Source organism: Pholis gunnellus, assembly GCF_910591455.1.
Source record: "Pholis gunnellus genome assembly, chromosome: 12".
Taxonomy (NCBI): domain Eukaryota; kingdom Metazoa; phylum Chordata; class Actinopteri; order Perciformes; family Pholidae; genus Pholis; species Pholis gunnellus.
Window position 1 is genome coordinate 23,920,062 of NC_136539.1, and position 14,049 is coordinate 23,934,110.

Sequence of the window (14,049 nt, forward strand, 5' to 3'; positions counted from 1 at the left end):
TGTCCTGCTGCTGATAGTTAAACTCTGGTTCTGTGTGTGTGTGTGTGTGTGTGTGTGTGTGTGTGTGTGTGTGTGTGTGTGTGTGTGTGTGTGTGTGTGTGTGTGTGTGTGTGTGTGTGATTAACGCTGACCTGGCAGCTCAGCCCGCCTGCAGCAGGAGTTTAAAACAACATCAGGAAACCACTAAGTGGTCATGGAGGGAAACCGCTAACCACTAGCATCTCTGCTGCCGCCTGTGTGTGTGTGTGTGTGTGTGTGTGTGTGGCTGCTTGTTAAATCCGGTGTGTGTCACATGTTTTAAAGCAGCTTTGGTTTCGCCAAAACTGCACCGTTTATCACAGACAGAAGCTGTAAAGTCCGTCATATAGTCCAACTTTCTTCTTTCCGACAGTCCTTGAACACATCATGAGCTTAAAATTGTGATATTTCCTCAAAAACATTTTATTCTTTATGTTCTCATTATAAATGTCTCCTCTAATGAAGAGTTCACTTTAACCAGATTGTGTAAAAACATTAAAGTGTGAAACTATGAAGTCATGATTGAGTCATCTGAGGAGAGAGGACAGGAGAGGAGAGAGGAGAGGAGAGAGGAGAGGAGAGAGGAGGGGAGAGAGGAGGGGAGAGGAGAGGAGGAGAGGTTAGGGGAGGAGAGGAGAGGAGAGGATGTAAATATGTAAATAGTTTAATATAGCTCATGGAGCCTCCATCATTGTTTTCCATCATTGGTAACTCTTGTGGAAACATGTTGAAGATACGGATTATAGTGTTTTTACAATTATTGTAAAATGTATCAAAGAAATTCAACTTTCTTCTCTTTCTTTTGTTATGATCTATGTCATCATAACTGTGTTGTTCTGCACTAAAGCCATGTTGTAGTTCTCTCTTCTACTAGTGGTGATGGTGGTGTTCATAGAGGAGCAGCACTTTGTATATGACAGTATCTACAGTAGAGCTGGAGACGGTGCTGATGGTCTCTGTGGGGGTCCGGCTGTGGCTGCTCTCTGCAGCTCACTGCTGCTGAGCCTCTACCAACAATCAGAGCAACACTTCAGCGGCTGAGAGGACCGAGGGAGACAGAGGGAGACGTATTTATTACTGCTGTTACTTTTATTACAGGCTTTGGTGTAATCATTGTGTCTCTCTCTGTTTGTTTCTGTCTGGTTCCTCCTCCTCCTCCTCTCTTTTTGTTCAGTCTTGATTTGGACTTTCTTCACCTCCAGCTCATCACTTCTCAAATCCCCCGATGCTGACAGAGTCAAACTGCTCTGCTGCCTTCCTGGGGGAAAGTTGTAACATGAACCATAGATTAGCTCCGATAACAGAACACGTAGATCTGCTAACCTGAAGAGGCAGCAGGTTCCCATACAACCAAATTACATCATGCGACCATAAACTCATGTTCACAATGTTTACTGAGGTAATAAATCAAGAGAGAAGTAGAGTCATTTTCTCATAGACTTCTATACAACCAGAGGAGTCGCCCCCTGGTGGACACTAGAGAGAATGCAGCTTTAACACGTGAAGCTTTGACTTGAGGATGCTTCCTGGTTAGTCTGGTCTACCTCACTCATCCATCCTTGAACTAAATGTTGTTTGTGTCACTTAGAATCCTTCTGTTATTGATTATTCCAGCCTTGGAATCGTGTTGGGACAATATATGGATCTATTGAATCAAGCTGAACAAATTAATATAAAAGCAGTATAAATCAGTCCTAGGGTTTCATGAGTGTTGGTAGATCTGTGGCGCTGTCCGTGGTGCTGAAGCATCACACAGGTTTGCGTGTTATTGTCTGCGTCTCTCAGCTTCGTCTTATTCTCTAAACTGTTGAGCTAAACACAGAACAGAACCTGTTAAATCACCTTCTGCCTGCAGGGTAATGAATCTCTCATTTAACAGAGAGACTGATAAAAGTTGATATCTGAGACTGATAAAAGTTGATGATCCTCTTTGACATTTGACAGTGAACAGTCTGATCTGGAGACAGTCCGGCTGAACGTCTGCAGGAGACGGAGAAAGCAGTTTGTGATAAATGTAGTTTGTAAGTCGGCTGCACATTATTTGAAACAAGCGATTTAAAGTGTTTTAGGTCTTCAGGTCGTTTGGCTGCTCGGTAGACGATCACACATCTCATCACACAGCTGCTCATAAATCACAGACAGCTTCTTCAGCTTGATGATGTGTGCATGACAGTAATATGCTCGAGTATAAGACAAGATTTAAGAATAAAAAATACAAAAATATACAATATAATATGATAAACAAACAAACTAATTCATGTTAAAACAAGTCTAAAAATAAATGTTTCTATTGACAGCAGTTCTTGTTTCTGTCCTTCATGTCTGTTTCCTCTTTCTGCATCTCTGTCTTTTCTTTTATATATATTCATATTCCTCCTCTATCTATCTCTGTCTTAGTAATAATAATAACCTCGCAGCTTGTCTCTGCCTCTGCGTTTATTCAGCAGAGGATAACATTGTTCGTGGAGGACAGCAGGCATTCTTTGGCAGACGGCCATCTCACTTTTGTTTCCCTCGTTTTTTATTTTTTATTTTTATTTTTGTGGAGCCTCGGGCTGCCTCCAACTGGGCCTAATTGGATGTATTAGCGCTGAGTGCTAGCAGGAGTTGTCTGTGTTTCCCTATTCATCACCAGCAGACTTCCTTAAATGGCCGACTCGGCCCAGCGCAGCGGGAGAAAACGGCCCCAGGGATGAGCTGCGTCTCCTGGGGAGAGGACGAGGACTGAGGGCCTGTCAGCGGTGGGTCTCCAGAGAGCCAAAAGAACAACAATGCCTTCGCTGGTGTGGAGAGACGGAGAGAGGCGGTCGTGTGCAGTCGTATGTTAAACCGAGCCTGCAGACAGACTGATGCTGATGCATTCCCAGAGTGACAGCGCTACAGCTAATAATGGCCGGTTTAAAATCCATAATTTATCAGTTCTGGTGATCATATTTGCAATTACACCCCCCGACGGCCGGCCATTAGAGGACGAGGTGAACTATTGTTTTTATGTCTAGTTGTTTAAGGGCCTGTAATAAAAAGGAGACACTGGGTTTCTTCTTTTATGACGTCCACAAACGATTTAAAACGCCAATTAAACCCCCCGCAGAGAGAATCCAGGCAGATTTATCTCACGACGACACTCGAGCAGACGTGTATAAGCAAAGCCGTCAGGACAGGAAGTCACTGAGAAGTGGCTCGGCTGGTGTTTTATGCAGCGGCAGAAAAGGTCAGACTGGGAGCTAAACGGCCTCTTCTTCTTCTCCAATAGCAGATCCTCGTCTGTTAAATGGCCTCTGGTGAAGGAAACTACTGACACTGCAAAGCTCATATTAAATCAGCAGAGAACAGGACGGATGCTACACTGCTTTCACTGTTAGTAGTAAAAGAAGTGATGCAGCATGTAGTGTTGTCAATCAAACCTCACACAGATTCAACACCTTTTTTTTGTTTGCTTTGTTTTCCAAGATTTCCCCTCTGCTGCTATTTGTCCTTTGTGCATTGCATTGTGGGATAGAAGTGTTCTTTATAGACCAGTTGTCAACCTCCGGTTCTGAAGAGTCCAAAGCTTCACGTGTTAAAGCTGCATTCTCTCTAGTGTCCACCAGGGGGCGACTCCTCTGGTTGTATAGAAGTCTATGAGAAAATGACTCTACTTCTCTCTTGATTTATTACCTCAGTAAACATTGTAAACATGAGTTTATGGTCTCAATCTCTAGTTTCAAGTCTTCTTCAATACAGCATGATGTTCATTTAGTAAATGATGGTCCATTTAGAGTCAAACAGACCATAAAGCAGGGGATGCTTTAGGGGCGGGGCTACACAGTGATTGACAGGTCTCTACCAGAGACGTATACGGTGTCTCTACGTCACTCCTCCTCAGTCCACATATGATCACTTCTTGTTCACTGGTTGCAAAAAAACAAGATGGCGACGGCCAAAATGCCGAACTTGAGGCATCAAAACGTCCTCAAACCAACGAGAGACGTCACATCGACTACGTCCACTTCTTATAAACAGTCTGTGATATCAATCAGCACAGATTGGCTGAAAGAAGTGGTGAATCCAGATGGATGTAGATATATTTATATATATATATATATATATATATATATATATATATTTGTAAGGACACTGATGCAGAGCGACTATTATCATTTCTTGTGTTTTAGGAGCCTGTAGCTGTGTGAATATTTTACCACCCTCCTCACCTGACAAGTGATTTAATTCCTCAGTGTTTCTCTCCAGATGATTTCATCTCCTTCTGGTCTAAAGAGCTCTTTTTCTCCTGATTCGATCAGCCGGGTGCATCCTGCTGTAACTGAGTCTCTCTGAGGTCGGGAGTCTTAGAGCTAATCAGGCCCCGCCTCTCACATTAATACCATGTCATTCCATCCTTAAATACGAACACATACATCGTTCTGCTCAGCTGATCACAGTCATGGTGTGTGTGTGTGTCTGTGTGTGTGTGTGTGTGTGTGTGTGTGTGTGTGTGTGTAATCAGGAAGCTAAATGAGGCTCCTTCAGCCATGATGACCGTACTAACCAGCCATCACTAACACAATGTAGTCGACCTTGAGCCAAAATGGCAGCGCTCTGCTGAGGTTCAGTGATCTGTGGATTGGTGAAGGTGAAGGTGCCCGCTAGGGTGTAACGGATCTGTAGTGTAAATAAAGTTTAACGTTAACCATCAGAGTGTAAATAAAGTTTAACGTTAATCATCAGAGTGTAAATAAAGTTTTAACGTTAACCATCACAGTGTAAATAAAGTTTAACGTTAACCATCAGAGTGTAAATAAAGTTTAACGTTAATCATCAGAGTGTAAATAAAGTTTTAACGTTTACCATCACAGTGTAAATAAAGTTTAACGTTAACCATCAGAGTGTAAATAAAGTTTTAACGTTAACCATCACAGTGTAAATAAAGTTTAACGTTAACCATCAGAGTGTAAATAAAGTTTTAACGTTGACCATCAGAGTGTAAATAAAGTTTAACGTTAACCATCAGAGTGTAAATAAAGTTTTAACGTTAACCATCACAGTGTAAATAAAGTTTAACGTTAACCATCAGAGTGTAAATAAAGTTTAACGTTAACCATCACAGTGTAAATAAAGTTTTAACGTTAACCATCACAGTGTAAATAAAGTTTAACGTTAACCATCACAGTGTAAATAAAGTTTTAACGTTAATCATCAGAGTGTAAATAAAGTTTAACGTTAACCATCAGAGTGTAAATAAAGTTTATCGTTAACCATCACAGTGTAAATAAAGTTTAACGTTAACCATCACAGTGTAAATAAAGTTTAACGTTAACCATCAGAGTGTAAATAAAGTTTTAACGTTAACCATCAGAGTGTAAATAAAGTTTAACGTTAACCATCAGAGTGTAAATAAAGTTTAAACGTTAACCATCAGAGTGTAAATAAAGTTTAACGTTAACCATCAAAGTGTAAATAAAGTTTATCGTTAACCATCAGAGTGTAAATAAAGTTTATCGTTAACCATCACAGTGTAAATAAAGTTCTGACGATGGTTCTCCTCAGTAAAACATGTGTTTCTAGTCTCTGATCTCTGATAATGTTACTTTTAATAATTAGTATTATTATATGTAATTATTTGTATTTATTCCTTAATTCCTCAACCTCTGTGGTAAAACCCTACAGGGCTCTTCAAATATAGAGTCTGAGCCAGGGACGACAACAACACAACAACACAACAACAACACAACAACAGGAGCGTCTCCTCTCAGCTGAACAGAGGAGCTGTTCAGGCGTTCCTGAGGCGTCCACATAGCTCAGCTGGCTTAGCGTGGTCTTTACCGGCTTTAGATTTCATTAGCAGCCATTAAGCGTTGTTTGACTGGAGGAGCTTCTCTCATATTTAATCACCGTGTGTGAGGAACACAGACGTCTGCTGAGGAGTTCACAATGCAGATAAAAGGAGAGTTCACATGTGCTGCAGTCACACGGCTTCTTATTTCATTCATTCATAAACAGGTCTTTGATCCACAGCGTTTCCTTTTCAAAGTGTTTTCACAAAGAACACAAAGAACATTGTGACTTTAACCTCCAGACGTTATTCTGATGTGGAGTTAAATCTCTGCTGTGTTTGAGTTCTTCAAACTGGAAGTTAAACACGTTTTTAATCAAGTTTATTTTGCTTATCCTCCTCCCTCCCTCCCTCTCCTCTCTCCTCCTCTCTCCTCTCTCCTTCTCTCTCCTCCCTCCTCTCTCCCTCCTCCCTCCTCTCCCTCCTCTCTCCCTCCTCTCTCCCTCCTCTCTCTCCTCTCTCCTCCCCCCTACAGACTGTGTCTGGAGGCGAGGGACCCGTACTGTGGGTGGGACTTCAGGCAGCGTCGCTGCACCTCATTGGAGGAGAGCTCCAACATGAGCCAGTGGAAGCAGAACATCACCGTGTGTCCGGTAACTAAAGAACCTGATGATGTCATCCGTCACATGACACAGTGGTCGTCATCATCCGTTACTCACGACTCCTCTGGTTGTATAGAAGTCTATGAGAAAATGACTCTACTTCTCTCTTGATTTATTACCTCAGTAAACATTGTAAACATGAGTTTATGGTCTCAATCTCTAGTTTCAAGTCTTCTTCAATACAGCATGATGTTCATTTAGTAAATGATGGTCCATTTAGAGTCACACAGACCATAAAGCAGGGGATGCTTTAGGGGCGGGGCTACACAGTGATTGACAGGTCTCTACCAGAGACGTATACGGCGTCTCTACGTCACTCCTCAGTCCAGATATGTCACTTCCTGTTCACTGGCTGCAAAAAAACAAGATGGCGACGGCCACACCTTCAACCTCAATGATTCAAAACATCAGTCCACAAACCAACGAGAGACGTCACGCCGACCACGACCACTTCTTATCAACAGTTTATGATTTAGTCTAAATTAAAACGATCTGACAGAATAAACACTATTTTTTGTTTTCCAGCTGCGGAACCAAACCACCAACGGCGGCTTCGGCCCCTGGGCGCCATGGCAGCCGTGCAACAACGACGACGGGGCGGACGGCGTGAGCTCGTGCTTGTGTCGCTCCAGGTCATGTGACAGCCCGCCCCCCCGCTGTGGAGGCCGGAACTGTGAGGGCCCCACCATCGAAGTCTCCAACTGCTCCAGGTAGGAATCCTCCATGTCACGGTCTGAACTACTCACAGCAATCACTGCAAATATAAGAATAGAACTATCAATGTGCCAGATATAAGAAAAGACAAGAAATAAAGTATTTTATGTGCAAACTACGAGGAGTAAAAACATCAGACTACCACGGTTTAGATTACTGTCACATAATAATCATAATAATCTAGATTTGTATGCATATTTAATTCAATAAAGGTTTGAACTCACTCGTCCAATCTCAGAAAATTAAGAAATAATAATATAATGATGACGATATAACTATTAATGTGCCAGACGGACAGATGTGTTCTAACTAAAGTACAAACATGTACAAACAAAGAGGAAAGACGTAAACACATTGGTGGTGTTATTGATTCTTTGTTTGCCTTCCACGACGTGGTTTCGACCAATAGGAGCTCAGAGAACTCTTCATACGTAAACATTGATGAAGAGGAGGAGTGATGTTTAGGTTTAGGTTACAGTCGCTTTTTATTTAGCGCTTACATTTTGGTTCCTGGCACCTCCTACCGTGATGACATCATGTGCGATGTGAAGAGACGGACAGCTGTGATTGGTCGAGGATCATTAGAGAAACTCTTCATCGTCTCGTTCTTTCCTCCTAAAAATGATTCTTCGGCACATTCAGAAAATACTAGAGAAGCACGAGAACAAAGCAGATGAAATCCTGCTCTGAGATCCTCTCAAACCGCTGGATAACTACAGAATAATCCATCATGAAGTGATGCAGCTGCTTCGGCAGCCTCGGGGCAGAGTTCTGTTCTGATATAAAGAAATGGAACCCGATAGTTTCCTTCATCAAATGAAACCATCACATCTTAATCATACTGTTTAAACGCTATTCATTGCCAGCTCTTGTTTTAATTTAGTTCATTTTTATTCTATTTGAATTGATTTCATTGTGTTTTATCGTTTGCCCCGATACATTCCTCTGCTCTGTGTAGAGCTCCTCTTTGTGTTTTAACCCTTCTTTAAACGCCAAAACTACACCGTTTATCAGTGTAGACGTGAGGAGCCTCCATTCGTTTTCCATCATCAGAAACACTTTAACATGTTGAATATATATATATATATATATATATATATATAGTTCTCTCGTGCTTATAAGTTTATTTAAAAACACGACAATATGTATTTTGATATTGTCACGATCCTGTAACGAGACGGTCGTGTGTGCGCAGCAGCTGTTCACCGCTCGCTGCCCGGTTTTTGTGTTAAAAATGTCCGCTTAAGAAAAAATAAAAAAACTGCGTTAACGTGCGATAATATAATTGTCGGCGTTAATGAATGAATGCGTTAACTTTCCCAGCACTAATATATAACAATAAGATCTGTCATAAATACATAGATTGAGGTTATAATGTAGCGTGGCTCAGTGAAATGGAGCCCATGAAACAAGTGAGACCTCCAACATCTCTGCGTCCTCACTGACTTTGAAGCTTCCACCTCGACGGCACAACTTACGCCCCGACAGAACACGAGAAACATCGCCAACGCGAGGAGTCTCATCAGAACATCCAGCTTCTCTATGACACCTTATCGTCTCCTCTGTCTGCAGAGGGAACCGTCCAATCAGAGCTCACAGAGAGCAGAGCTCAGACGAAGAGCTCGGCCACCTTCGCCGGGCGAAGATTTAATCCGCGGTTTCCTAAAATTGAATTGTGCTTTTGCAGAAAGTGGCAATTAAATCATGAGAAGTGCTACCCAGGAACAAAGCACTTAAACAGATTGAATGTGTGTGTGTGTGTGTGTGTGTGTTTCTAGTGATGACTAGAATAATCTAAAAGGTTCTTCATGCGTTTCTCTTTTCCTTTGTCTCTGTTGCCGTAGAAACGGAGGCTGGACGCCGTGGTCGTCATGGGGACAGTGCAGCACTTCCTGTGGTACCGGCTTCGAGCTTCGTCAGCGTTCCTGTAACAACCCGTCGCCTCGTCACGGAGGACGAGTGTGTGTGGGGCCGAGCCGGGACGAGAGGTGGATAATAAAAATAATCTTTATTATTCAAACAGTCAAAACACAACAAGTCGAGTCTTTAGTCTCTAGTGGGTCGAGTCTTTAGTCTCTAGTGGGTCGTGTCTTTAGTCTCTAGTAGGTCGAGTCTTTAGTCTCTAGTGGGTCGAGTCTTTAGTCTCTAGTGGGTCGAGTCTTTAGTCTAGTGGGTCGAGTCTTTAGTCTCTAGTGGGTCGAGTCTTTAGTCTCTAGTGGGTCGAGTCTTTAGTCTCTAGTGGGTCGAGTCTTTAGTCTCTAGTGGGTCGAGTCTTTAGTCTAGTGGGTCGAGTCTTTAGTCTCTAGTGGGTCGAGTCTTTAGTCTCTAGTGGGTCGTGTCTTTAGTCTCTAGTGGGTCGAGTCTTTAGTCTCTAGTGGGTCGAGTCTTTAGTCTCTAGTGGGTCGAGTCTTTAGTCTCTAGTGGGTCGAGTCTTTAGTCTAGTGGGTCGAGTCTTTAGTCTCTAGTGGGTCGAGTCTTTAGTCTCTAGTGGGTCGAGTCTTTAGTCTAGTGGGTCGAGTCTTTAGTCTCTAGTGGGTCGAGTCTTTAGTCTCTAGTGGGTCGTGTCTTTAGTCTCTAGTAGGTCGAGTCTTTAGTCTCTAGTGGGTCGAGTCTTTAGTCTCTAGTGGGTCGAGTCTTTAGTCTAGTGGGTCGAGTCTTTAGTCTCTAGTGGGTCGAGTCTTTAGTCTCTAGTGGGTCGAGTCTTTAGTCTCTAGTGGGTCGAGTCTTTAGTCTCTAGTGGGTCGAGTCTTTAGTCTAGTGGGTCGAGTCTTTAGTCTCTAGTGGGTCGAGTCTTTAGTCTCTAGTGGGTCGTGTCTTTAGTCTCTAGTGGGTCGAGTCTTTAGTCTCTAGTGGGTCGAGTCTTTAGTCTCTAGTGGGTCGAGTCTTTAGTCTCTAGTGGGTCGAGTCTTTAGTCTAGTGGGTCGAGTCTTTAGTCTCTAGTGGGTCGAGTCTTTAGTCTCTAGTGGGTCGAGTCTTTAGTCTAGTGGGTCGAGTCTTTAGTCTCTAGTGGGTCGAGTCTTTAGTCTAGTGGGTCGAGTCTTTAGTCTCTAGTGGGTCGAGTCTTTAGTCTAGTGGGTCGAGTCTTTAGTCTCTAGTGGGTCGAGTCTTTAGTCTAGTGGGTCGAGTCTTTAGTCTCTAGTGGGTCGAGTCTTTAGTCTCTAGTGGGTCGAGTCTTTAGTCTCTAGTGGGTCGGGTCTTTAGTCTCTAGTGGGTCGAGTCATTAGTCTCTAGTGGGTCGGGTCTTTAGTCTCTAGTGGGTCAGGTCTTTAGTCTCTAGTGGGTCGAGTCTTTAGTCTCCAGTGGGTCGAGTCTTTAGTCTCCAGTGGGTCGAGTCTTTAGTCTCTAGTGGGTCGGGTCTTTAGTCTCTAGTGGGTCGAGTCTTTAGTCTCCAGTGGGTCGAGTCTTTAGTCTCCAGTGGGTCGAGTCTTTAGTCTCCAGTGGGTCGAGTCTTTAGTCTCCAGTGGGTCGAGTCTTTAGTCTCCAGTGGGTCGAGTCTTTAGTCTCCAGTGGGTCGGGTCTTTAGTCTCCAGTGGGTCGAGTCTTTAGTCTCTAGTGGGTCGAGTCTTTAGTCTCTAGTGGGTCGGGTCTTTAGTCTCCAGTGGGTCGAGTCTTTAGTCTCCAGTGGGTCGGGTCTTTAGTCTCCAGTGGGTCGAGTCTTTAGTCTCTAGTGGGTCGAGTCTTTAGTCTCCAGTGGGTCGGGTCTTTAGTCTCCAGTGGGTCGAGTCTTTAGTCTCCAGTGGGTCGGGTCTTTAGTCTCTAGTGGGTCGAGTCTTTAGTCTCCAGTGGGTCGGGTCTTTAGTCTCTAGTGGGTCGAGTCTTTAGTCTCTAGTGGGTCGAGTCATTAGTCTCCAGTGGGTCGGGTCTTTAGTCTCTAGTGGGTCGAGTCTTTAGTCTCTAGTGGGTCGAGTCTTTAGTCTCTAGTGGGTCGGGTCTTTAGTCTCTAGTAGACATATATGTAGATGTGTATATATATACACATATACAGTATATATGCATATGCACATAGACATACAACAAATAGTAAATAGATGTATGTATATATATATATATATATATATATATATATATATATATATATATATATATAAATAAATTACAAACCCAACTCTCTCGCTCTCTCTTCAGGTTCTGCAACGAGGGCGTCTCCTGTCCACAGCCGGTCTTCTGGTCCCCGTGGGGGTCGTGGACCAAGTGCAGCACGGAGTGCGGCGGCGGAGTCCACTCCAGAGTCCGGTCCTGTGAGAACGGAAACAGCTGTCCAGCATGTGCTCTGGTAGGAAACATACGAGGACACGTGGAGCTCACATTTGTGTTCAGGGACACATGTTGTTGTTGCTGTGGCTTTGTGAGAACATGTGAATCCATGCGTGTTGATCCTCTGACGAGGCTGAACTGTAATGCAGCGTGGTTGATAACGACGCGGTGTCAGCACGTCCACGCTTCACTCCCGTCTCTTCAAATGTCAACGAAATCTGTGACGTCAAAAACAAAATGTCACCTTTGTTCTTCTTCTTCTTTTTTTATGTGGGAAACTCAAATCTGATCGTTACCTCTGAGATGACTGCCGGTCTCTGTGGAGCAGCTGGAGGTCTTAACAGATTGAGAAATAATCAACAGTTCATCTCTTTTATAGGAACAGGAGACACTTTGAGTCAGAGATCGATTTAAAGTCGATCTCATGTTGAAGGTTGAAATAGAAACATCTCAATAACTAGTCACTGTAAATGGATGTTAAAGTTCCCTGAAGGATGAATTCTATTGATCCTCATGGATCTTCCTTCAACGTTTCATCATGTGACTAAAGGGGATCATATCATTTAAACTGGTCCCGTATTGAAGGTTAGTTAGCAGAATAACTGGCGTCTAGAATTCCTCTAGCAGGGTCAAGTTGTAACCCTCCTCTTCCTCCTCCTCTTCCTCATTCAGGAGTACAAGGCCTGTAACCTGGAGGCGTGTCCCGAGGTGAAGAGGAACACGCCCTGGACGCCCTGGATGCCCGTCAACGTGACGCAGGGCGGCGCCCGCCAGGAGCAGAGGATGCGCTACATGTGCCGAGCTCACCTGTCCGATCCTCACGAGCTGCAGATCGGACGCAGGAAGGTGGAGACGCGCTTCTGTCCCAACGACGGAACGGCAGCCTGCGAGACGGACAGTAAGTTCAACCAGCCGGTACTGATTATTGATGATTGATGATCCACAAACTACTGCATTTATTCAGGTTCATCACCAAAACTACATTTTACAGATGTGAACACATCATGATAACGTTATAATGTAGCTTCAGCCAGTACTCGTGTTCACTGAGCAGAGCCTGAAGGCATCATGATGTCACTGAAGTGAACCTCCGTTGGTTAGCCGTTAGCGGTGCTGCTAACGGTGCTAGCTCTCCTCCTGTTGGTCTAATCACTGATTGACAACAGTTACTTCACACAGAAGCTCCTCAACCTCTTCACCGTAATTAGCAGAGTTTGAAATGTGAGTCGACGGAGGAGAAGGAGAAGAAGGAGAAGAAGAGGAAGTGGAATTGTTGTTTTAAGTGTTTTAAGAAATGTCAGCTGGATAACAAACCAGTTATCTGAGTCAGTGTTTACAGAAACAGAAGAGAAGAAGAGCATGAAGACCTGTTAGCTCCCCTACATCCTGTCAGTGACGGGGTCACAGTCCAGCACACACACACACTCTCAGACACACACACACAGACACACCTACACACACACTCTCTCTCACACACACACACACACACACTGGGTCACAGTCCACTGCTCTCCACTGGTGGCTTTTTCACGCCTCGCTCTCCTGAATCGATTCCTCGTTTCCTCCTGTCAGCCTCTGGGGGGGGGGGGTGAGCTGCTGCATCGACTCTGACAAGCTGATGAAACATCGACGGCGTGACGCCCGAGAGACAGATAGAGTTTGAGACGAGGACAGACAGGGAAATATGGCTGCTGGCAAAGTCATGAACACTGTTTGACTTCCACTCAAACATCTGCAAGCTTCACATCGCTCCAGAAATACTTTGAGCTCCCAATCTCACAGCGCACATATATATACACATTTACATATATATAGATATACTTATATATTTATATTTAATATATATGTATACATATATCTCTTCTTTGTGACTTCTAACCACGGTTTCTCTCTGGCAGCGCTCGTGGAGGAGCTCCTGAAGACGCCCGTGGTGCGGGTGGCGGGTGCCGGCTGGTCCTCGTGGGAGACCTGGTCCAGCTGCTCTCAGAGCTGCTCCAAAGGATACCGAACCCGCCGGAGAAGCTGCTCCGGACCGGAGGGGAAGAGCGCCCCCGTGGCGTGCCGGGGCTCGCCCGTGGAGTACCAGGACTGTAACGTCCAGGCCTGTCCCGGTGAGTGAAGACACCAGAAACAATGTCCGTTCATGCTCCTCATTCAAAACACAAGAAGAACTTTATTTATTGGTGTTCAGTCAGATTTTTCTTTTCAAATCAGGTGAGAATTAGTTCTCTTCAAATCATCCAATCCGAGTTAAAAACACCAGTTGCACAATAAATACTGTGGTTTCATCATGATGTTTTCTTCTTAATGTCGACACCTTTAAGTGTGTTCCTCTCTTCACTTTATCGTTTATTCTGAACTGTGGTGAAATATTAGACTGAATCAATCAAGGCTTCATAGCTTCACACTTTAATGTTTTTACACAATCTGGTTCAAGTGAACTTTATTTAAATTAGACATTTAGAATGAAATGTTTTTGATAAAATATCAAAATGTAAAGCTTTGATTTGGCTGCTTTTTCTGAACCTTTCGTCTCACATGATGTGTTCAAGGACATTCGGAAAGATTAAAATCTGCATATAATATATATACATATATATATATATAATATATATATATTATATGTATATGAAACACTTCTAACTCTGT

At 43.6% G+C, this 14,049-nt stretch overlaps 1 protein-coding gene across 1 annotated transcript in view; it reads left to right on the plus strand.

Moving 5' to 3' along the window:
• sema5ba (sema domain, seven thrombospondin repeats (type 1 and type 1-like), transmembrane domain (TM) and short cytoplasmic domain, (semaphorin) 5Ba) overlaps nucleotides 1–14,049 on the plus strand; it is a gene marked incomplete at both ends in the record, with an annotated part of 79,089 nt that overhangs the window by 52,256 nt on the left and 12,784 nt on the right. Inside the window, 6 exons of the mRNA XM_079170475.1 lie at nucleotides 6,306–6,423; nucleotides 6,958–7,142; nucleotides 8,991–9,134; nucleotides 11,272–11,419; nucleotides 12,073–12,298; nucleotides 13,299–13,511. Of these exons, the coding sequence (XP_079026601.1) occupies nucleotides 6,306–6,423; nucleotides 6,958–7,142; nucleotides 8,991–9,134; nucleotides 11,272–11,419; nucleotides 12,073–12,298; nucleotides 13,299–13,511 (1,034 nt within the window). The remainder of the gene's footprint in view (nucleotides 1–6,305; nucleotides 6,424–6,957; nucleotides 7,143–8,990; nucleotides 9,135–11,271; nucleotides 11,420–12,072; nucleotides 12,299–13,298; nucleotides 13,512–14,049) is intronic.